The 24,671-nt window shown below is 39.8% G+C and overlaps 2 protein-coding genes across 3 annotated transcripts in view; one reads left to right on the forward strand and one right to left on the reverse strand.

Annotated features, from left to right (window-relative positions):
• rabl6b (RAB, member RAS oncogene family-like 6b) overlaps nucleotides 1-3,211 on the reverse strand; it is a 47,001-nt gene extending 43,790 nt beyond the window's left edge. Inside the window, exons 1-3 of the mRNA XM_072433008.1 lie at nucleotides 3,060-3,211; nucleotides 1,222-1,578; nucleotides 376-510 (exon numbers count right to left, since the gene is read on the reverse strand). Coding sequence (XP_072289109.1) covers nucleotides 376-510; nucleotides 1,222-1,351 — 265 coding nt within the window. The 5' untranslated portion in view covers nucleotides 1,352-1,578; nucleotides 3,060-3,211. The remainder of the gene's footprint in view (nucleotides 1-375; nucleotides 511-1,221; nucleotides 1,579-3,059) is intronic.
• A 1,592-nt stretch (nucleotides 3,212-4,803) lies between these two features.
• traf2a (Tnf receptor-associated factor 2a) lies at nucleotides 4,804-20,988 on the forward strand. 2 transcript variants are annotated; one of them, XM_072433769.1, is made up of 11 exons: nucleotides 4,804-5,188; nucleotides 6,548-6,626; nucleotides 8,052-8,150; nucleotides 9,731-9,892; nucleotides 11,367-11,441; nucleotides 11,537-11,611; nucleotides 15,467-15,685; nucleotides 16,741-17,001; nucleotides 18,147-18,324; nucleotides 19,844-19,992; nucleotides 20,735-20,988. In XM_072433769.1, exons 1-11 carry the CDS (start codon nucleotides 5,001-5,003, stop codon nucleotides 20,951-20,953), a joined length of 1,704 nt encoding a protein of 567 aa, XP_072289870.1. In that variant the 5' UTR covers nucleotides 4,804-5,000; the 3' UTR covers nucleotides 20,954-20,988. The 2 variants fall into 2 exon arrangements, with proteins under 2 accessions (XP_072289870.1, XP_072289871.1); XM_072433770.1 differs by lacking the exon at nucleotides 11,537-11,611.
• The last annotated feature ends 3,683 nt before the right edge of the window (nucleotides 20,989-24,671 follow it).

Genomic DNA, 24,671 nt, shown 5'->3' on the forward strand with positions numbered 1-24,671 from the left:
CTGTACTTTGTAAAGGTGTGCTAAGGTGCTTTGGGAGCTGGGAAGTCTGAAGAATGAGTGAAGCCAGAAGAAAGTCCATATTTGAACACGTGGTTGTTCCAAAGTTAGCCATAGCTACAGCATTTGTAGCTAAAGACGCTAAACTTGATATAATATTAGTAGCACGAGTTCTTTACGTCACCTTCCCAGTTCATTTATGACTACAATAGGTTTCTTTTGCGTGGGAGACCTATTCTATTAGTAAATACAGGGTTAGCTCTAAAATCTACACGCTTTACCTTGATACGGGGCCACTGGAATGAACAGTAAAAGTAACACGTTTATCAAACAGAAATGATGTTCACGTGTTAGCTGCCATGCCGAGGTGAAACTTACTTTTGTAATTCCAGTGTATACTAGTGGCTTGGATCTCCTGCGTGGGAATGTACTCCTCCAAGAACTTCTTCCCCTGCAGCCGATACCATAAAGTACTTTTGCCGGTGTTTCTGTCGCCTCGGATGACGATTTTCACTGGGGGAAAAAGTGAATTATGGACTTCAAAATGAAAGAACAGAAAACTGAATGATGATTGGCGGTTTGAAATCAGAGCAAGTTGTACGAATCTTTTTTTATTCGAGTGTGTAGAAAAGTCTAATTTATCCATTCTACTAGTTTTTCTAATAGTCAAACCAAATACGGTATAATAAATAAATACAAATAAAAAATATTTAAATAAATAGTGCTGCAATTTAAAAATAAATGCTAAAATTTTCAACTTGATTTCGATGCCAATGATAATTTTAAAATGCTCTTTTTGCTGTTGTTTAAGAAAAGACTTGTCATTTTCCACACCAAACAATGGTTCTTTCTTCATGTTTACACGTGGCCTAGTTCTGACAAAGCTCAAAATGTGACCTCTCTGTTCTGTAAAGCTCACATTTTGTTATGTTTAAAAGATTTATTTTGGCATTGATACTTATTTTAACGAGTAACTAGTTTCAGTGCCACTTTTAGCACGGATCGGTGTCTGATTTTCGATACGTTTTGACAACCCCACATTTTTGTTGACAAGTATAAAAGGTCCAACGCTTGTCTACACACAATATAAAAATAAACTTGAACCATTTAAAAGAAGAAAATAGAAGAACACACTTTTTTTTCTTCCCTATGTAAAAGTCGCCTTTATAAACTATAAATGTAGGAATGTAAAGCGTTTAGAACAGATGATTGTCAATGACTTACTATTATATTGCACTCCTTTCGCGAATCGTCTTTGCAAACTTTGGTTCATGGACTGAAGACCCGCTGGGATGTTCTTGTCCCTGAGCTGCCCCGGCTCCGAGCCCACCAGCTTCTTCAGCGCCGAAAACATCTTCACCAACGTTCAGATCTTCAAATGTCCCAAGAGAAGAGCGGGAATCCCTTGGTGAGCTGTCAAACTGAGCTACGAGCACGAGAAAACGAGAGAATCCGGAGCGTAGTAGAGTTTAGGAGTGCATTATGTCCAAAAACAAGAGGAAATGTCTAAAAGTCGGACCAGCAGCACGTATAGATGGGTAGAATCTGTGACGCAACAACCATCGTGTTTGTCTGGGGAATCTGCGAAGAAAACCAGACAAACATACACAAAAAAAGACATTTCATTGCATAGAAATTGCAATACGACTTGTAAGACTTCAGTAAAAGTAGAAAAACAAACTGATTACAATTTGGTATTTAATTGATGATATGGTACTTTGCGACTGGGATCTTTGTGCGTTTATGAGCTCGATATGTAAATGAAATGACAGGGCAAAGAGTGTTTATCTCACTACTTTATTAACAAATGAACGAGTGGAATGGACTGGAAAACCTAAACACACACAAGCAGGAAGGACCCATAAAAGTGTGTCAATTCAAAACGTTAAAATTTAGGAAAGGAGGCAAATGTAAAGTGGAACATAATATAATTTCAATGGGGAAACTGGGATTAATCACAGAATTTCCAAAGATATTAAAAATAAAGGGGAATTTGGCTAATTAAAACCACTCATATCCATGTATATCAGAAAAATTTACAATTGCATTTTATTATGATTTTTTAAGAGAGAAAAGTGTATTCATTTGACTGGTTTGTAGTAATTAAACTATATATTCATATATATAAAACAAAAAAACAAAAGAAGTATAAATCAAAAGAAAAACACAAGCAGACGTCAACTAAACAGAAATGCAAACAAAATCAGGGCATAATTGAATTAAAATATAAGTCCCAATTAGTCCAAAGTCTATCTAAATTTGTCCATTTCCAAATTAAATCCATTTGTCTTTTAAACCCTTTTAAACCCTCTATACTTTCTGCCCTGGACATTCAAACGGTTGCTTAGCTTTTGTTATAACAGCTTAAAACCACCAGCATTGAGATCTTTTAATATTTGAATACGTGTTGTGCTTTAAATCATTTTGCCTCCATTGTGCAATTTTTATACATTCTGATGACATTGCATTTTAACCGGTCAATAATGTTGTATTTTTAATAATCAATATAGCACGTGAATACTACAAAAGTCCCCATCACAAAACTATATTCCATCAACGAAAGAGGGAATACAATGACAATTATAGCCTATTTGTCATTCATTTTAATAAGAATACTTTGACATTTCTCTTTTTACATTTTCCACAATGCAGGTCAAGGGCAAACATGTCATATGCTTTGCCACTAAAAACTATAACATTTTAATCTTTGAAATCCTGTCAGTGCTTGATTGATCAATGCAAGTTAGCAGTAATCATCTTCTCCACAATATCAAGCTAGCATCTGTTAGCTTCCCACGTTTGTGCCAATTTAACAACACAAGGATCTGATTTCAGTTGGAACTTTTCTTCCAGGCCCTGGTCTTAGTAACTGGATGCTGTGAACCGTAATGAGGCTGTCGGGGATTGTTACCTATCCTGCCTGGAGGTAACGCTATCCCCTGACAGCAGCAGGAGGAGGCTAGTTAGCTTAGCACTAGCTCCAGTCTACGTAGGGTTGCATTGGGACCGCGGCTAGCCAGCGACGACTGTTTTGAGTGTCGGGTCGCGCCGCAGATACTCACTGTCATTCAATAAGAGCGGGCAGAGGAGTCGTGGCATGTCCCGCTCGACTCGTCCGTCAGCCCTCCATCTTCTCCACACACAAATAGCAGCGACATTCCTTTGCAATGAAAGCAGCAGCAGCCGAGGAGAAGTCAGCTTCAGATCGGCTGTGAAGAGAGGTGTGGGCAGCGGGCAGCTTCCGGCGGGCTCCTGCAAAATAAAAGTTAGCGCTTAAAATAAATAAAAGTAAAAGAATAATTGTGAAAAAGAAAAAGCTTTAAATAGTCAATCGGCAAAAGAAACATAATTATAATACAGAAGAATTAAAATAAAGGTCCTATTTGGTCCAGAGTCAAGGAACGTTTAGTTTAGTCTTTGTTAGAAAGCCTTTTTATTGATTTGTTTTTGGAAGAGGTCTATGGGTCCAACACTAGTTATGGTTAACCCATCCTTCAACCATGCCACAGAGGGTGCACAGCGCTCAGGGAATCATCTCCAGATCTGGAGGATTTCACCTGTTGTGCATGTTTTGGGTCTACACTTGCTTTTAACAAGAGATACATGAAACAATTCAAAGAAGGACGGAAAATAATTATTGTTTTCTTTTTGATGGGAAAAAAAAAACAGTCAGAGGCCTGTACAAAATGTAATTGGATGAATAAAGTGTAAGACAGAAAAAGGAGTCAGCAGCATTACTTGGGACTGTGACGTCTCATTGTTCATGTCGGTTGATGTTGATGGCAGTGCAAAACCTAAGAACCCAAATGCTAAGGTTTGGTTGTGGCCTCCCGCCTCTCTGGAGGATGTGGAACTCATGTGGATCGGCCGTCGAGGCAACTGCTGTTGTGATTTTAGGTGTATCAAAAACACATTGAATTGAATTGAATGGGAAGCAACTCACATGACAAATGAAAGGGGAGCAAAGACAATACTCCATTATTTAACCTGCCTATATAAGGTTGCAATGCACACCTTTGCTTTCCTGGGGCGCGCAAGACATTCATTGTACTGAAGACCCAGACCTAGATGACTCAGACAGGGGTGTAACTGCAAGCTCTACATCCATATGTGAAGAATGACATTACTGACTTTGTGGGCCCCCTGCAGTGGGGCCTGAGTTCCCCTGAACCCATGTGCTTTCTCACTGGAAGTGCTTTTTCCGGAGTTATGACTTTAGATGGATTTACACAGATTTCACATTGGCAGCCAGGCTGCTTCAGAAGCTGATTTCCAAATTATAAATAATTGTTGTAATGCAATACTCTTGATGTGAAATACAATTCTTATGGTGACATAAATCTTAGTCACTGAAATTGTACCTGTGATGTTAAATCAGAATCAGAAAACGTTTTATTGCCATTGTTAATGAACAAAATGCACAGACTAGAAATTTTCTTCGATACTAAGGTGCAACATACAACACTGTACAGTAATAATAATACAACTACTACTACTACTAGTAGTAATAATAATAATAAAAAATAAGGACATGCAAAATAAAATATATGTTAAACAGACGTGAAATACAATAGACAATCAAAACAGATCAATAGTGCAAATTGGCAGTGCAAACTTTGGATAGTCCCCACTACACTACACTGCGTGTCTCTCTTGTTTTAAAGGCATCCTCGCACCACTTCCTGTTGTTTGTCTTGTCTAAATGCTGTGAACTTGACACACTTGTGATCACGTTCATCCAATGAAGCACAGCCCGCTGCTACTGCTCACGCTGCCTCTAGCGGCAGACGTGAGTCACTACAACTCTCCTCCTCCGTTATTCCCGTCTCCACATGGACGCATCCTCTTCCCACGTTTAAAATGCGTCTTTGGACGACATTCCTGTTGTCCTGAACCCAAAAGCCTGCCGTAGAAATGGACACACGCTGCTGACACGGCCCGGTAAGGCTCGTGTGAGTAGAGTGTCCACACCCGCCGTACCCCGATAGTGTTGTAGGGGGATAATGGCCGCGCAAGAGCCGTCTCCACCATCTTCCCTGGAAGGCAACAAGCCGGGATTCCCAAAGAAGATCTTGGCCAACAACCACGAAGATAAGCATTTGTGCAATTCGTGCCAGAAGATCCTGCGGAGGCCCCTGCAAGCCCAGTGCGGACACCGATTCTGCTCCTACTGCTTCAACAAGATCGTGAGGTGTGTGCGTGTTTGTGCTCCTGCAGCTCCTGCAGCTCCTGCAGCTTCAGCCGTGTTTGGAGCTGTGTGTGAGCTGCACGGCTCCAGGGCACCGCGTCTGCAACAGATTATGGGTGATAAATGAGCTGCTGCAGTGATGCAACAACAGGATTATGTGTTTATAGGTGTTTATTCTCCTACAAACATCTGGAAAGGCCATCAACGAATGGACTTGACAGTTTCTGTGTGCTGAATCATAGTTTATGTGGAGTAAGTCTGTGCTAAATGTGCCTTGTAATGTGGAGATAGTTAGAATGAGGTTGTTCTGGATGCAGCAAAGAATGTTCTGACATAAGTGTAGGTCCAGGAGGCATTCTCTTAGTTCATGTAAAGTTTTCACCATGGCATTTAGTGAGATTATTTAAGAAGTTTGGTGACATTTGTATGATGTAATAACACATAGTCTGACCGCAGTCATCAAAGTCTTTACATTACAGTAGAGCCACAACTAAGGATCATTTTGCCATCGATTATCATTTCGATATGTAAACGATTTCTCCTGAGTTTGACCCAGATGAAGCTGAAGTGAAGCCGTTTGAGCATCTGGTGGAGCACATTTATGGACTGAAGAGTGTTTTTCATCAAATACACTGAATTTACACTTTTCCACCTCATTTCCACGGAATTGCGGCTCAATTTGAGTCATAAAACTACTGTACTCAGCTCGCGGCATGTTCTGGAACCTGCGTATTGTCCAGTTAACGATAATTCAATGACTAATTTCAATAATCGAGTAGTTGCGATTAACTTGTTGCTGCCCTACATTACATATTTATTACACAGTTTGAGGGACAGTTTGGAGTTGATGTTGTGTCCCTCCATTCTGCACAGGTTTGTTTTTTAACTTCTTGGCCCTGTGTCCTTTACTGAGCTGTACAAATTCAACTTTTATGATATATTTCGAGCATTGTAACTTGACGCCATGCGGTCCACTGATCGTAGTTAGGCAAATATTGACCAAAAGTTGTTGTTTTTTTTAACAATATCACAAAATTGCGCAGAAATATCACTTTATATCCGTGTCTGGAAGATGTTTCTGCCTCTTTTTGCTGTAATTTCAAAAAGTTCTGATTAATCATAGACGATACACTCGATCTCCAAAATATAATATTATACATTTTCAATATATAATTTATCCATTCTCTTAATCCCTGTGAACGCTGGTTAATCTGCTTCTCTTTTATTGACCTAGAGCTAAAAATCAGATCAAATGTCCCGTACTTCAGCCCCGCGATGAAGCTGCAGTGGTGGTTTTGGCTTTACAGAACTGTGTTGGTTTGAATCTCCAACATCTGATATTAATATGTGTTTTTGTCTTAGTTCTGGTCCACAGAAGTGCAATGCCTGCATCAAAGAGGACCTGTTTGAGGAGCCCACTTCCATCCTCAAGCAAGGAGGTGTAAGTAATGTAATTTGTGACGAGGACGTTTGTCTGTTTTATGCTGCGCTGCAAACTGCTTTTAACTGAGTCAGGCCAGATTCATGTTTTATTCATATTTTCCTGTATAAAAAGTAATGCAATTTTAATAGTTTGCTTGTGGCAATTACCGCGGCCATGAACAGGTTCTTCTCTGGTGGATTCTCTGGCTGGCCTGTTCTAGTCTTTGTTTTGTCCTGCTTTTGTCCCGGGTTTAGTCCCAGTTTAGTCCCATTTTAGAATGAATGGGCTTGTTTTCTTTCTGTTTGTTGTGCCATTTGTGTTCAGCCTGATTTTGTTTGAGTTGAGAACCAAACAAACAATATTTTTTAGTGTACAAACTTGGGCTGCAGGGTCAGACTCAGGGTCAGACTCAGGGGTCAGACTCAGGGTCAGACTCTGGGTGAGGCTTAGGGGTCAGACTCAGGGTCAGACTCTGAGGTCAGACTCAGGGTCAGACTCAGGGGTCAGACTCAGGGTCAGACTCTGGGTGAGGCTTAGGGGTCAGACTCTGGGTGAGGCTTAGGGGTCAGACTCAGGGTCAGACTCAGGGGTCAGACTCAGGGTCAGACTCTGGGTGAGGCTTAGGGGTCAGACTCAGAGTCAGACTCTGAGGTCAGACTCAGGGTCAGACTCAGGGGTCAGACTCAGGGTCAGACTCTGGGTGAGGCTTAGGGGTCAGACTCAGGGTCAGACTCTGAGGTCAGACTCAGGGTCAGACTCAGGGGTCAGACTCAGGGTCAGACTCTGGGTGAGGCTTAGGGGTCAGACTCAGGGTCAGACTCTGAGGTCAGACTCAGGGTCAGACTCTGAGGTCAGACTCAGGGTCAGACTCTGAGGTCAGACTCAGGGTCAGACTCTGAGGTCAGACTCAGGGTCAGACTCTGGGTGAGGCTTAGGGGTCAGACTCTGGGTGAGGCTTAGGGGTCAGACTCAGGGTCAGACTCAGGAGTCAGGGTCAGACTCCGGGTCAGGCTTAGGGGTCAGACTCAGGGTCAGACGCTGGGTGAGGCTTAGGGGTCAGACTCAGGGGTCAGACTCCGGGTCAGGCTTAGGGGTCAGACTCAGGGTCAGACTCTGGGTCAGACTCAGGGTCAAACGCAGGGGTCAGACTCTGGGTCAGACTCAGGGTCAAACGCAGGGGTCAGACTCAGGGTCAGACTCTGGGGTCAGACTCTGGGGTCAGACTCAGGGTCCGACTCTGGGTCAGACTCAGGGTCCGACTCTGGGTCAGACTCAGGGTCAGACTATGGGTCAGACTATGGGTCAGACTCAGGGGTAGGTTATGGTCTTTAGTCCCACAGTGGCTCATAGAGAAAGGACGCACAGTAAAATGAGACTGAAACGTGACGCTTGAGGCTGAAACGTTAGTCGCTCATGTGCCGTTTGTGCCCGCGATGTGTTCAGGCATTTCCCGACAACGCGGCGCGCAGAGAAGTGGAGGCCCTGGCCGCCGTCTGCCCCAACGAAGGCTGCAGCTGGACCGGCACCATCAAGGAGTTTGAGGTGAGCAAGTACACAAACCATGTAAATACTGATGTACACGATGATGAAAACATTTAAAAACACAGGTTTTTAATACGGCAACTAAACAACAACAACAACAACAACACTGATTTTAATACCATAATGATGACAAAACACATTTTCAACACTTTGCAACTTTATTTATAACACACTTTAAGAAACACCCAGCTTGAACAAATAAACAAAATAAACTCTGCAATAATCTCAACTACTCATACTATGTCAAAGGAAAAGTTTTAAGAAGTGATTTTAATGCAGCTGTAGAAGAGTTTATATAATTACAAGTTCTTAAAGGACACATATTATGCAAAAGTGTTCAAACATAGCTCCCTCATCAATAACTATAAAACAAACTATATTACATCAGCAAAACTGCCAAAGTAACCAGCAATAAAGCAGAGAGAAGCAGATAGAATTACGGACACAGAGAACAGCAAACAGGAACAAAGTTATTACTCACGTCTCATGAAGCTAAAGTTAAAGTACAGCGTTCTCATCTTTGTCCTAATTGTATTTTCTTTCCCAACTCAATTGCACCCAGTCCACAAAGCATTGCTATTTGAACAGTTTGAAGAGTTCTTTATACAGTTTGGACGTGCATCTATACTTAAAGTGCAGTGCTCCGTTTTCTTTGTCCTCTCAAAGTGAGTGGTTTTACTCTGGACAGGAAACAGCTGCGCTAGCTTCAGCACAACTTTTGTTGTGTGGTGTGGTCTTTTTTCGACATGATAATTTAGTTTTGCTACTGGGGTTTATACAGATGTTATAAGACTCTCGTCATATCTGTGGTCTGCACTTTCTGTCTCATGTTTATAAATGGTTTTAAGACTCTAACCTCAGCAGCAGTGTTCTGTCTCCTGCTGCAGAAATATTACGCTTTCACTCACTCAGCGGCTGACGCTCTGTGGACGTCACGTTTAGTCCCTGCTCGGCTCAACTCGGCCCGAGGGAGAAGACGATACTGAGAAGTACCTGGTCTGAGGAGGAAGCACCAAACAGAAATGTGCTATTACTTTGGCGTCACCTAAGGCCTAGATATGGAATATGTACCTACCATACCATAGAGAACATGAAAAGCCAAACTAAAGGTATTCAAGAGCGCGTTTAAAGGCCAATAATAATACAAATAATGCATAATTATGTATTATTATTATTATTTTAATATATTAAATAAAAATAAATCAAGAACATCAGTTTTATCTTGCTTTTAAGAGTAAATCTGCCGTTCACTCATTCACTGGATTATGAAAAGTAAACATTCACATCTCAAGTTCTAATCATGAACATTAACCAGAGGGTAAAGCCTACAGTATTTATAGAACGCATTTTTGAAACCTTAACCATTCTGCCTTGTGTAATCCTTCTGTAAGCCACTGCTGACCATGATGCTGTTGTTTTCTGGAGAAATGTCCCCTCCTGCTTCGATGTTTCACCTTTCTTTGTCTGCAAACCAAAATACAGTCTCTGAGCGCGCTGTAAAGTCCACAATCCCAAGTCAAACACAGACAGCAGACCGTTGAATACTTCCAAACCCGGGCCTGTGTTTCGTGTCGTCGCAGGCCAACCACGAGGGACACTGCGACTTCATGATCATCCTGTGTCCGTCCTGTAAAGAACTGATGAGGGCCAACGAGCAGGAGCGCCACAACGAGCGAGAATGTCCCGAGAGAACGCTCAACTGTAAATACTGCAAAGAGCCCTTCCTCCTCAAGAACATCAAGGTGAGACTTCAAATGTGTTTTACCTGTAAAGGCACGTTGGCTCGTTCACTGCTGCATACCAACTATAATAAAAAAAAAAAATAAAAAAAAAATAAGATAAAAAATATAAAATAACATTTAAAACAGCAGGGCTGGGCAGGACCATAGAGAACTCAAGATAAGTTTAAAAAAATTAAATTAAGGTAATGACATAGCTTCCAATGGAAACCACGTTCTAACCACGTTCTAACCATGATCTGGGATGTTTTCCCAATATGATTCATTCATATTTGAGTTAATCCCATCTTGTCCTGCATTCGAGGCTCGAGTGCTCAGAAAATTCCTGTTTTCACCTACCCCTTACCATAGGCGTGTTCTAAAATGTCACATAACCGCTTTTCACGAATGAAAACATAAATGCAAATGCACTGTGAAGAGGCGGGGCTTATCAGTCCCAGTCGTCAAGTCGGAAAAACAATTACCAGTGTATTACAGTAACGACTCAATCCAGTGCTGCCAAAATGCAGGTCCTTCATTTAGTGACCTGAACATTGTTATTACATTTCCTGTTTGTAGCTCCATTTATACATTTATGAGTGCAGAGGCTCAGCGGATGCACAGAAGCAGATTCACACACAGCAGGTGATAAAATAACACAAGTACTGTCACTACTGAAGCTGTGAGGGTTTATCACCAAACACAGGGTAAATTTTCTGTCTCAGGCTCTGAAACGTTCTCTTGAGTTTCCGAGTAGGAATTCTGTGTTGGAAAAATGTACAAATTGGAGGTTCTGAGCTCCGAGAACGACTGGAACGCACCATTAGTATTGAACAGGAAGAGACAAAGCATTTGAGATCAATATTGCCGTTTACAATGAACAAAATGTAAAATCATGACTATTTATGTTATAGTTCAGTATTCATAATAACTCATCATCAGTAAATAAGAGCGTATGGAAAGACAAGCAGCTTTGTATATTCTTATGTAAATGTATTGATCTGGACTTCCTGTTTGATCACATGATGCTTTTGTAATCTAATATTTCCTAAAATATTCCTTCATACAATTGTGAAAGGAAAAGATAGATAGATAATATCGTGAATGTTGAAGACATACAGAAGTGTAAAATATGAATATAATTTATCTTAAGATATGTAAAATGTGAATATATCTGTTTTGAAGTATGTAAAATTTGAATATCAAGTACCGGTATATTGTTTATCGTAAATACTAAAAAGTGATGTTGTAAACTTTCAAATCAGGGCAAAAGTGACATTTCTGCACTTATTTGTCTGACATTTAACACATTTCTGCTAGATTTATCGTTTGACTATCGGGATACTCAAGATCAACATGATGTTTTGTTCAGTATCGCCCCCACGCACATTTGATCTGCTTGTTAAAATGGCGTCGCAATGGTTGTTGCTGTAAACTACACCTTTAATTCAAAGTTAAGCTCTGTTATCTTACACTTTCCCCCCCGCGTGTTTTGAAGGCCCACGATGAGATTTGCCCCAAGTACCCGATGATCTGCGAGGGCTGCGCCAAGAAAAAGATCCCCAGGGAGAAGGTAAGTCGACTGCAGACTGTCCCACGTTCGATCTCATTTACCATTTCTGCGCTGAGATTCGGCAGGTCATTAGCTTCTTTCATTTTTTTTTGCAGTATGTGGACCATATTAAGTTCTGCAATAAGTTTAAAGCACCATGCAGATTTCATGTTGTTGGCTGCGATACGTCTGTAAGTAGACATTTTTGTCATAATTTGCTCGATGTTTGGAGTAGCTTGGACTGCTGGATGATCTGAGGTCTTGGCGTGTAAATATTTGTAATTGAAATGCAAAATCAGATGATTGACATTCGACTGGCCAAGATTTTATTTTATCCAGAAGTTTTGACAAGTTGCATGTGTCGTGCAGTGATCATTTTGGACCATTCTGCAGCATATACATACATACATATATGCATTACATACATCACATACATCACATACATCACATACATTACATACATACATACATACATACATTACATACATACATACATACATTACATACATACATACATACATACATACATACATTACATACATACATACATACATACATACATACATACATACATACATTACATACATACATACATACATACATTACATACATACATTACATACATACATACATACATTACATACATACATACATACATACATTACATACATACATACATACATACATACATATATACATAACAATACAATACATACATCACATACATGCATACATACATACATACATTACATACATACATATATACATAACAATACAATACATACATAATACATACATCACATACATACATAAATACATACATATATACATAACAATACATACATTACATACATACATACATATATACATACATACATACATACATAAATACATACATATATACATAACAATACATACATACATCACATACATACATACATACATACATACATACATACATCCATTACATACATTACATACATACATATATACATAACAATATAATACATACATAATACATACATCACATACATACATAAATACATACATTATATACATAACAATACAATACAAACATACCATACATTTAATTCAATACTATCCATCCATCCATCCATCCATCCATACATACATACATACATACATACATACATACATACATTTAATCCATAAGTGTACATTCATATTAATGGTGCACTATGTAACTTTGTGAAAATAGTGAAAATCGCTGTGCCCGGTTTTCACCGAAAAAAATAATGGAACATGTTTGTTTATTTTTAGTCTCCTACAAAGATGCATAGAATTTGTCTTTTAATCTATTATTATAAATTATAAGTGTTTTTTTTTTTTTTTTTTCCAGAAAAAATGCATTTACATTTTTGCTAAAAACATGCAATTCTGAAAGCTAACAACAACTAGCATGCTAACAGTATAATTAGGGTTAGGGTTAAATGCAGGCATCTCCCACTTTAACCATAAGAGCTGCTTTTACACTATATCTGTCCTGGGGCAAAACAAATACAGAGAACTACTTTAAACTTATCTATCCTGGATTTATTCAATTACTGCTGTTTTTATTGCTATTTTGCTAAATTGACTTTTAGGAGCTTTTAACCATACTAAGATTGTTTCCCCTTCTCATTAAACCACACAAAGTTGTATTTAGAGTGATCTTCTCATTTGGCACACATGGAAAATACATTTTTCTGTCAAAATGTCCAAAATATAACACAAATATCCACAGGGATCAATGTTACAACTATTTAGAGCCCTATTTGGAACATGCTAATCTACTTAACTCTAACTTAAGTCACTTTTATATTAATATACCTCATTTACAACAACTAAAGCCGTCACATAATTACATTACAGGTAAAAGTACATGAAAAAACAAAAACATCAAAACAGTCAATTCAACAACAGCATTTAGCCAATAGCTACCGTTAGCATTCTTGAAAAACTACACACCTCCATGTCTTTGTGTTTATACTCAGCACATCATAGTTACTAAAGTCATCGTTTGCTCTTGTAGTTGTTGAGCAGCTCTTCTACATCTACAAATAAGCTAGAATTATGCCTATACGTTGGTGTAATAATACATATAATACAAAATGTGTCATATATGTATGTATATGTCCATAAATCCAACACATTTCACTTGTCTCTTCTCATTTGTGGACATACTTTGTGTATTGTGCTGCTCATAATGTGAAGAATCTGTCTCTGAAATACAAAACATATATAAATAGTGGCTTAAATGTTGCAGTGTTCACCCCCCTACACAAAGGTTGGTAGTTTGAGTCCTGCTCCCTCCATCCAATCCATTCTGCCCTTGTGTTGATGAGCATATAGTGGCTTAAAAACGTGTTCGTCCTCTTCCTCATTTCTTATTTTTTTGCTTGTTTGTCACACTTAGATATTTCAGATCAAACTAATTCAACCATTATTCAAAGGGAACACAAGGAAACACAAAATGCAGTTTTTAAATTAAGGTTTTCAATAAGGCAAAACAGAATTAAAATAACTGGTTGAGCCTCCTTTAGCAGCAACAACTGTAATCAAGCGTTTGTGATGACCTGCATCACTGTCTGTTACAGCTCTGTGGAGGAATTATGGCCCACTCATCTTAGGAAATGGTTGTAATTCAGCCTCATTGAAGGGTTTTCCGAAAACGAACTGCCTCTCGATATGCTTCAGGTCAGGACTTTGACTAGACCACTGTCACTCACGTTTTTCTTCAGTCATTCAGAGGTGGACTTGCTGGTGTTTTGGATCATTGTCCTGCAGCAGAACCCAATTTCGCTTCAGCTTGAGGTCACAAACAGATGGGATCAGGATTTTTTAATGGAAGGCAGAATAAATGCTTCCATTTATCCCAGTGTTCCAGGTCCTGAAGCAGCTAAACTGCCCCAGACAATGGTGCGATCAAACGGGGTGATACGTTTATGCCAGATGTAACGGAAAAGACGTCTTCCAAACAGTTCAACTTTTGTCTCGTCAGTCCACAGAGTATTTCCCCAAAATTCATGGGTCATCAAGATGTTTTCTGGCAAAATTGAGCCTTAATGTTATTTTGTCCAGTTGTGGTTTTCGTCTTTGAAATCTGCCATGCAGGCCATTTTTGCCCAGTGCCTTTCTTATGGTCATGAACACTGACTTTAATTGAGGCACGTGAGGCCTGCAGTTCTTTGGATGTTGTTTTGGGGTCTTTTGTGACCTCTTGGATGAGTCGTTGCTGTGCTCTCGGCCGGACACTCGTGGGAAGGTTTACCCCTTTTCCATCTTTTCTATATTTGTGGATAATGACTCTCACTGTGGTTCACTGAGTCCTAAAGCTTTAGAAATGGCTTCTTTTTCTTCTTTTCTTTCTCATTTGTTCCTGAATTTCTTTGGATCTCAGCATCTCAGCTCTTGAGGATCTTTTGGTCTCCTTCACTTTGTCAGGCGGGGTCAGCTCTATGTTCCCGGACACCTGGGTTAGGGTTATATGCTGCTATATTGTATACTGTAAAACCATACGTTTATGCACAACATTTGGGCATGTGGAACCTGAACCAGTAGCCTAGGCTGGTGAATGCGTAGTTCCCCCGTTCATAGAAAAGGGGGAACATAGGTACGCACCCTTGTCAGGCAGCTTAGTTATGTTCTAACATAGGGGCAAATACTTTTTCACACAGGGTTTGGTGTTCCCTTAATAATAAAAAACATAATTTAGAAACTGCATTTTGTATTTTCTTGTGTTGTCTTTGACTAATATTTAAATTAGTTTGATGAGGTGTGACAAACATGCAAAGAAATAAGAAAACAGGAAGGGGGCAAACACTTTATCACCACTGTATGTAAAATAACTCTTCATGCATCTTCATTTTCAATTTGGTGTGGCTCATCGTTCGCCTGCCTTGATGTTGTCAGTTTGAAAAATGTCTATCCATCTCCCGTTTCCAAAAGGCTAAAGTTGTGGTGAAAGTTTAATACTACATCCCATACTTTGCAGAACTCTGTAAATAAAGAAAAGCCCTGTCTTGTATTCATTTTTGCTTCCGTAGGTGGAGATGGAGAAAGTTCACGACCACGAGCGCCAGTGTTCCTACGAGCACCTTAACCTGCTGCTGCACTTCATCATGGGCATCAAGGTGAGCCTGGAGAGCCTGCAGCCCCAGAGCCTGGAGGTGGCCGGGCACAAGCTGCAGGAGCTGCACCAGTCGCTGAGGGAGCTGGAGACCAAGATGTCCCAGCTCGGAGCAGGGCCGCTTCCCCCCGTGCAGGTCAGCCGGTCACGTCAAATGTTACCGGAAGAAACGGTGTCTTCGTCCAATACTTTGTTGAAAGCGCTCAGATTTTTTTTAGAGATAATCAGAGATTAAATCAGATGCGTATTAAGCTAGATTTACATAAAGAAAAAAGAAAAAAAGCATCCCTGGAGTTGTATTTTGCTTTTTTCACGTTTGGTTGATGAGCCTCAGAAAAACACTTCCAAATGCTCCAGTTTTATGACATCTTAAGTGGAGCGCCGAGGGTTTTTACGCCATTTTTAAGTCCATAATTCATTGCCATAATTGTTCGGGGCATTTCTACTGTCAAATTGGGTTATTACTTACTAATAAGGTTGCTAAAAATCCTCTTTGTAATTCCCTCTTTAGCCCATAGATGGAGCTAAAGAGGATTACTCCACATTAAACACATCATTTAAAGTTCTAAAACAAGAGCAGAGGTAATAAAGAGCACGTTTAAAGGACAAATAATGCATAATATTTGGTCTTTAAAACATGTATTTAGGCATAAACTACAGCATGATCTAAAATGCATGTACACAAGAAAGTTCAATGTGGAGGGACATAAATACATCTGACTTTTTGGAGCTTTGAACTATGTCATAACCACGTTCCCTCATCAGAAACATACCTGGAGTTGTATTTAGCTTCATTCACGCTTGTCTGATGAACCCTGTTTAGTAAGTGACTTCATATAGGTCGAGTTTCGAGATCTTCTGTGCCGTTTTAAAGTCCATAAATCATTGCTTGAGCATTTCTGCCTTTCAAATCACGTTGCCCCCGACATGCAAGCTAGCTTTTTATTCAAATCCTCTTTGTAATTCCCTCTGCTGCCCATAGGGGGAGCTCCAATTAAATTCTACGCTCAGAGAACTCAGAGAACTCAGAGAAAGTAATTTGTGCTTTTAAAGTTCTAAAACATGAGATGCCAAAGCAAAGGTACTCAAGAGCCTGTTTAAAAGACAATAATAAAATGTTACGAGACGTTTTTTTGGACTGTGGAGGGAGTAACGTTTTTGTGCCACTTCAAACCGATCGCTCCTGTGCAGGGTGTGTGTGGTCCGGCCCTGACCTCCTTCACGCCCCTGCCCAGCGCCGTGGGAGCCGCCCTGGAGCTGCAGCTGCAAAGTGAGAAGACCAAAGTGTGCGAGCTGAGCCGGAGGCTGAAGGAGCTGGAGCTCAAAGTCAACACCTTTGAGAACATCGTGTGTGTCCTCAACCGAGAGATGGAGAGGTCCTGCACCACCATGGAGGCCTACAACCGCCAACACCGCCTGGACCAGGACAAGATCGAGATCCTCAACAACAAGGTACGCAACAGACATGTTTGCTTTTGGCCGGTGTGCTTTGTTGGACTGGACAGTATGGCGTAAAATGGGGCTGAGACTGGGGAGCGACATTGCAGCAGAATCAGAAACAGAATCAGAAAAGGTTTATTGTAAATGAACAGAATTCACAAACATAGGAGCTTGCTTTGGTGATTCGGGGCAACATAAAACAATGAACGATGATAAAAACAACCTATACAAAGTCAAAAAGAGAAACAATTCAAATCTGCTTTAGGATAAGAATAAAAATAGGCTTACTATGCACAAAAATGTACAGTTGAATTTACTTAAGTTGTGCAGAAAGTGAACACAGTGGGTGATTAAATTATATCAAGTGCTATCCACTCCACAGAAGACACACATTCATATAAATATAATAAACATATTGACTCCTTTCCTTTTACACCTTGATCCTCAGACCAAAACCAAAGACATTCTAGGGTTAATCAGACTGTGCTAATAAGAGTAGGATCAGGAGCATGAACCATTCAGACCATTCAGAATACTTTGATACTCCTGACTGTAAACAACTAGTTTGTGTTAGTTTCAGTGTAGTTAGGTCCTCCCTATAATAGTTTTTTTGTCTTTGTACCCATACCAGGGATTACAATTTACTTGGTCTTGTCAATGTGGCCATCTTGGTCAAAACTAGGGCTAATTATGACTAGTCGACTATAAAAAATAACTGACTATAATTGATCATTGTAAGTGTTAACTGGACTGTACACGACCTTTTATGACAAAGACAGACAACATTATTACACCAAAATGTCAAGAAAGAATAAACGATTGCAGATTTTCATCAATAATACACTTCATTCATAAATATTCTGTTTCTAAAAGCCTTCAGTCAGCATATTTCAACCTTTATATGGTTGATAATGTATTTAAAAAGTCTAAGTATATAATAGAAATAATCGTTTGACTAGTCGATTACTAGTAAGTGACTGACAGCCCCAGTAAAAACCTCAAAGGGAGCTGAACTATTTATTTATATTTTCTTTCTGGCACACCAAACTTAAGGCTGACCACGCAAACTAACTAAAGAAGATAACAAAGAACCTAAATGTGAAGAAGTCAGACTCTGCTGTGCCGTGGCTTTACTCAGTCCGGCCCGTGTCGTTCAGGTTCGTCAGCTGGAGCGCACGGTGAGCCTCAGAGACCTGTCCATTGTGGAGATGGAGGGGAAGATGAGGGAAATGGCCGCAGCCACGTACGACGGCGTGTTCGTGTGGAAGATCTCCGACTTCACCAAAAAGAGGCAGGACGCCGTGGCCGGACGAGCCCCCGCCATGTTCTCCCCCGGTACGCACTGTCACGGCACCGCCTGTTCGCTCTGGTTTCACGTTCGCCATCTACTGATGCAAATAAAGGAAATAAATGCTTTAAATTGTAGCTTTAACTGTTTTTTTGTGCTTTAGGATTATGTATACGTGGCATGAATTGGTGTTTAATATTATTTTTATATTTTCTGCAGTAATTAGTGTGTCATGATACTAAAATCTCAAACTCTTTTTTAGATTTCATGAAAAGCGCTTGGTATTTGGTACAACAATGATGACAAAATACTAAAGAATTTCAAAACAAAACAATAATAGTTTTACCTTGGGACATCTGTAAAATGGAAATCCCCCACGACGTCTGTGTTTTTTTTGTGAACATATGATACAAACCTTTTCATTCATCCATGTTGCCAGTGTTTCTTCTATGTTCAACTATTTTTGGTTTGTTTTTGTCTTTGTTTTGACCGTGTTGTTACGATCAAAACGTCTTCCGCACCATCAGATTTCGGATCCGCTCTCCTTTAATCCCTTCACATTGACACAGCCCCTCGATCTAAACTCTGTCGCTTTTACTTTAAGAATGCAGACAAAAAACTGTAATTGGATCAGCAAAAGGTTCCTTGGCAAATTAATAATATGAATCTAGTTTGGATTTGGACGTAAAATGGACTCAGTGACATTTCGAATTGATGCAAGTTTCAAGACACGGACTAAAACAGCCCGAATCACAAAGATGAGCATTCACACGGGACTAGATTCACCTGAGGACGTCTGAGTTTGCTGAATTACTGTGGGTAAAGTACGGTGGGATTTTTCACAGACAAACAGACAATGTTTGTAATTATTACAATTTACCTGAGGTCCTGAGGTAAAGCTAATCCCATCCAGATAAAGCTTTATACAAGTTATTTATATATTTTTTCCCAGCAGTGATTTTTTATTTCAATGTAATCAGTTTGTGGATATAAACCAGTGTTATTTATGAGGCAAATTAACGTCAGTTTAAAAGCCTTCACTAATGAATTTAATTAATGGAAAACACACAGCTTAGAGATGTGTTCCCTGTGGGCCGGAGCTGCTCTGCGCTCTCTGTAGCTACAGTATAATTTCACATTCACCTACAGACTGAAGAGTATTTTATTTATTTTACATTTTATTCATTTTATTCATTTTATTCATTTTATTCATTTTATTCATTTTATACATTTTATACATTTTTTATTTTTATTTTATTTTATTCATTTACAAATATAAAACCGTAACAATAGTGAGGACAACAAGAACAAAAACAGCAGACACAGACATTTGGCAACACAGACAGTCAATACTAGTTCTAATACAAATCAAGACCACATTCTAAATCTATTCAGGAAAGGTCAGAATTTGTCTGTTTTATTATATATTTCTACAGTTTTGATGCTAGTTTTTGGATCGATTAGTTTCAGGATGTTAATTTAATTTTTGTGGCGATAAATCACACTTCAGAATATGTTGCTGTGACAGGCCAAATGTGTATTTACCTTGTGTTTTGTGTGTCCCAGCGTTCTACACCAGTAAGTACGGCTATAAGATGTGCCTGCGGATCTACCTGAACGGCGATGGAACGGGCCGTGGGACTCACCTGTCTCTGTTCTTCGTGGTGATGAGGGGACACAGTGACGCGCTCCTCAAGTGGCCTTTCAACCAGAAGGTAAAATATCTGTCATCCAACAGGTCCTTCACTCAAATATCAGATGTATTGCAAGTCTACGTTCATTTTGTATGGTTGAATAAAGCCATACTTGTCACTTTAGTCACAAATAGTTGTAAAAAACAACAACAAAAGCCATCAAATACATTGGAGGGCTTTTTATGCTTTGTGAATAATGTGAGTCAACTAATAAAACACATTATTATTATTTATTAATATGGTATTATATTGTAATTTGTTATTTTATTTGAAAATAAACAAAGGCTGTATTTATTTTCCACCATTATTTTCACCTTTTCAGATTTTTATGCTACATTTTAAAGGAAATATATTACGCTTTTTCAGGTACTTATTATTGAACCATAACAAATAGATTTACATTTTGTTCATAGTTAACTGCAATATTGATCTAAAAATGGCTTAATGGCTGAGTCTTCAAATAATCGCAACTAAGTTTAGGGATGTGGGCGGGGCAAGGTGAAAAACACTTAAAACAGGATTAACTCAAACATGAATCAATCCAATTAAACTCTGAGTAAACAAATGATGAGGAAAGTTGATTTTACATAATATATCTCCTTCAAAATATTAAAGTGACATTTATAGTCGGCAATTTAATTTGAAAAAAATAAACAAGTAGGTGAAAAACATAGCAAATACATACACAAAACCAAAATGACAAGTCCAATACCAGATCTGCAGTGAGTGTAAGATCCGTTTACCTCTGCTCTCATTGGTCCAGGTCACTCTGATGCTGCTGGACCAGAACAACCGCGAGCACATCATCGACGCCTTCAGGCCGGACATCTCCTCGTCCTCGTTCCAGCGTCCCGTCAGCGACATGAACATCGCCAGCGGCTGCCCCCTCTTCTGCCCCCTCGCCAAACTCGACTCCAAGAACTCGTACATCCGCGACGACACCATCTTCATCAAGGCCATAGTTGACCTGACGGGCCTTTAGGTAACATCTCTGTTCTGAACCTGCAGAGACTCCACGTGCTTCAGATGCACCTTGTACATTTAGGTTTTTGTAACTGACAAGATGCAAGAATATGAGAAGAGCTACAACTGTGACCAAGTGTTTTCCCCGTCGAAGAAAAAGTATTGACCAAAGTTAGTGGAGGAGTTCTTAGAAACACTAATATCGTTATAGAACAATAATCATAATGAGGTTCATTATGTCCAGTTTGCTTGTTTTTATTTAGTCTTTTATTAGTTAACGTATGTTAATGTACCTGCCATTTTATACATACTGTACTAAGCACTTTGTTCTAAGAATTGTATGTAAATAATAAGAAGATGAAGAAATGGCCTTGATTGACATGATGCAGTTGAGAAAGTAGTCACATTAATACTTGCATCACATCGACATCGGGATTCAAGGATTAAAGCTCAGAACACACGACAGGATCGTTTGCCCAATTCAGGCGCCGATTTACTTCTCCCCAACGTCAGGGCGGGCGTGACCCGGCTTTGAATCCTTGTGAGCTAAAACAGGGCGTCAGGAGCTAAAACAGGGCGTCAGGAGCTAAAACAGGGCGTCATGAGCTAAAACAGGGCATCAGGAGCTACAACAGGGCGTCATGAGCTAAAACAGGGCGTCAGGAGCTAAAACAGGGCGTCATGAGCTACAACAGGGCGTCATGAGCTAAAACAGGGCGTCATGAGCTAAAACAGGGCGTCAGGAGCTAAAACAGGGCGTCATGAGCTACAACAGGGCGTCATGAGCTAAAACAGGGCGTCAGGAGCTAAAACAGGGCGTCATGAGCTAAAACAGGGCATCAGGAGCTAAAACAGGGCGTCATGAGCTACAACAGGGCGTCATGAGCTAAAACAGGGCGTCATGAGCTACAACAGGGCGTCATGAGCTAAAACAGGGCGTCATGAGCTACAACAGGGCGTCAGGAGCTAAAACAGGGCGTCATGAGCTACAACAGGGCGTCATGAGCTAAAACAGGGCGTCAGGAGCTAAAACAGGGCGTCATGAGCTAAAACAGGGCATCAGGAGCTAAAACAGGGCGTCATGAGCTACAACAGGGCGTCATGAGCTAAAACAGGGCGTCAGGAGCTAAAACAGGGCGTCATGAGTAGACGGAACGACAGAAACACGAAGGCGTTCTCTGCAAACAGCAGAGTGGACAGCCAGTCCACGAAACATCTCCATTAAGGTCAAGGTCAAGCTGCTGCAGATTAGCTTCAGTAAACACAAAACGACTTCCTGTGTAGTGTACTTTCTGCGCTAAATATATTTTCTGAGCCACGTTTTATGAAATAAGAATTGCAGAGGTTTGATTCGTATCTAAACTAGAAGTGCAATGCTCTGATCGTTTTGAACACGCAGAGTCGCTTCACTTTAAAACAGCCAATCCCAAACACTGCAGCTTCGCGGGCCCCTCCCCGCTTTAAAGATCCCACTGAGCCCTCCAATGATATTTTGTAATTTTTTTAGATTTGACATCAAAATACAAACAGTAATCTTTGTGAGCTTAGAACCCATTCACAGTAGTACATTCAAACAAGTATACAATCTATGTTATCCTCCTCATGACTCCATGCTGTGTGTGTAACTAAACCTGTACTAAAACAGGACCAAACGGGAGCTAAAACTGGACCTTTAACCAGGACTAAACCAAACCAAGCCGTCATTTTATTTTTTACTTTTGTGCAAATGTACTTTCCAAGAGGTTAAATGTTGTTATTACCACCGTACTTTTTTCTACCTACAAAAACTGCACATAATGAGCCTTGTTCCTGCATTAGTTAGTTCAGCTGTTGCTAACCCAGTGATAGAGAAGTAGGTTGTCATTGTCTGTGCACTGCCCGACATTTAAAAACACAGTGGTCATTTTCGTGTGTCGCTGACCAATTGCACATGTAAAAAAAAGCAAAGACTGGCGCACTGTCCCTCGCCTCCCCGGTGTTCCTGCTGATCATTCGTGGTGCACATTGCTTGAATTCAGTGAATTCCGAGTGCAGTGTTTGAGTTTGGATGGTTCTGTGCGGTTGTTTTTTTAACATTGTAGTCGTTGTTGTCTTTGTTGTTGTTGTTGAGGTGTTGCATGTTGAGATGATGGAAGGCACTGACCGCGTCACAGCCAATCTGCCGAAATGGAAATATGACCTATTTTGTGAGACAGAAACCATATATTTCATACAAGCTTTGGATATGTTGAATTATATTTGATATTAGATTGATTTACTTTGTATGTTTTGGGCTTTTGAAATGCTCTTTATGTTCCCGTAACTCGGGCGCTGGTGTAATTGTGCAACGGCCACTTCGAAGTCCGCTGAGGTTCCAGAAGTACATTAAGATGAAGGCCAAGTATTCATGTTGAGACTAATGTCCATAAGGTTGTTGTTTTTAGTCTAAAATAGATTTAAAGCAGAGCTAAGCAGCTAGAGCTCCCCCTGCAGCTCCATTTTGAAAATACAGTCTCAGAACCGACCCAAAGACATTTATTTTTCTGTCTTTTTTAATTAAAATAAGGCAAGGCAGTAATCACATACAAAAACATATCAACACCAAACACTAAATATACTAACAAAAACATATTAACGTCAAATATTCTAAAAAAGAGACAGCAGGGGGCGACGATGGACACTTCAAACACCCCGAAAATACATATTTAACCAACACAGGGGTGATGAGATGTTTAACAAGGTGAAATGTTACTTAGTTCTGCTTTAAACCTTCATTTTTGCCAAAATGTTTTAATTACTTAGCGGTTTATAAAGTTTTAGAAACAGATTTTTGATAAAAGGTTTTTATTTGGTTGGAAAGTCAATGGGGAAAATGAACCTCGGGGTCTTAAAGGTGTACTATGTAACATTTCTGCTGGAGGGTCTGCCACCCGCTTGTCTCTGTGGAGATGTTGCTTAGCCTGGAATGTTCCAGAGTGTGGCATTAAACTCATCTCCCTTGCATTTATTCCATTGTAGATACTAAAACAAAACTTTATTAAAAAACATGCATTCTTTCTGTGAGCGGACCACAGACCTGACCTGTAACTTGTCTCCATGGAGATGGGTAAGTTTGATTTGATACTGCGGAACATTCTAGGTAACACGCAATTGGCGGACCAGAGAAAGTTACATAGTGCTCTTCTTTAATACCACAAAATACACACCAAATTGTACTTTTAGTCAACATCAGGCATTCTGTAACATTTAGCAGTATTTACACAACGTGATAAGCCAAATACTTTACAAAACAGAGCGCGACTTTGCATGGAACTGCGACCACTGTAAAAAGATTAGTTACACTTATGTATTTGAGTTGACTGAAATGTGTATTGATTGTTATTTGACAGATTTTTTCCCCATATTTCAAGGTAAATGTTCAAATAAATAGTAAAGCACTTGAAAATAATTATATAAATACTACACAAAATATATACTACCTGCTGATGGAGGGTCCGCCACCTGCTTGTCTCCATGGTGAGTTAATACTTTGATTTGAATTTCCACAGTATGGCATTAAACACCCTCTGCGCGGATCTGACCTGTAACTCTCATATCATTAGTAGAGGCTCGTAGACGATTGGTTAAAGTTCATTTCAGTCGGCTCTTTCTTTCAGGCATTTAGGTCAAAGCCTCGTTAAAGGTCACTGTTGAGTGTTTAAAACATTTGGTGTTTTTTTTTTTTTTAGATGATTATTGCTGTGTAAAACTGAGCTAAG

This window comes from Eucyclogobius newberryi, unplaced genomic scaffold, assembly GCF_026437365.1.
Source record: "Eucyclogobius newberryi isolate DKJ021-1_F unplaced genomic scaffold, fEucNew1.0.hap1 SCAF_6, whole genome shotgun sequence".
Lineage (NCBI taxonomy): Eukaryota > Metazoa > Chordata > Actinopteri > Gobiiformes > Gobiidae > Eucyclogobius > Eucyclogobius newberryi.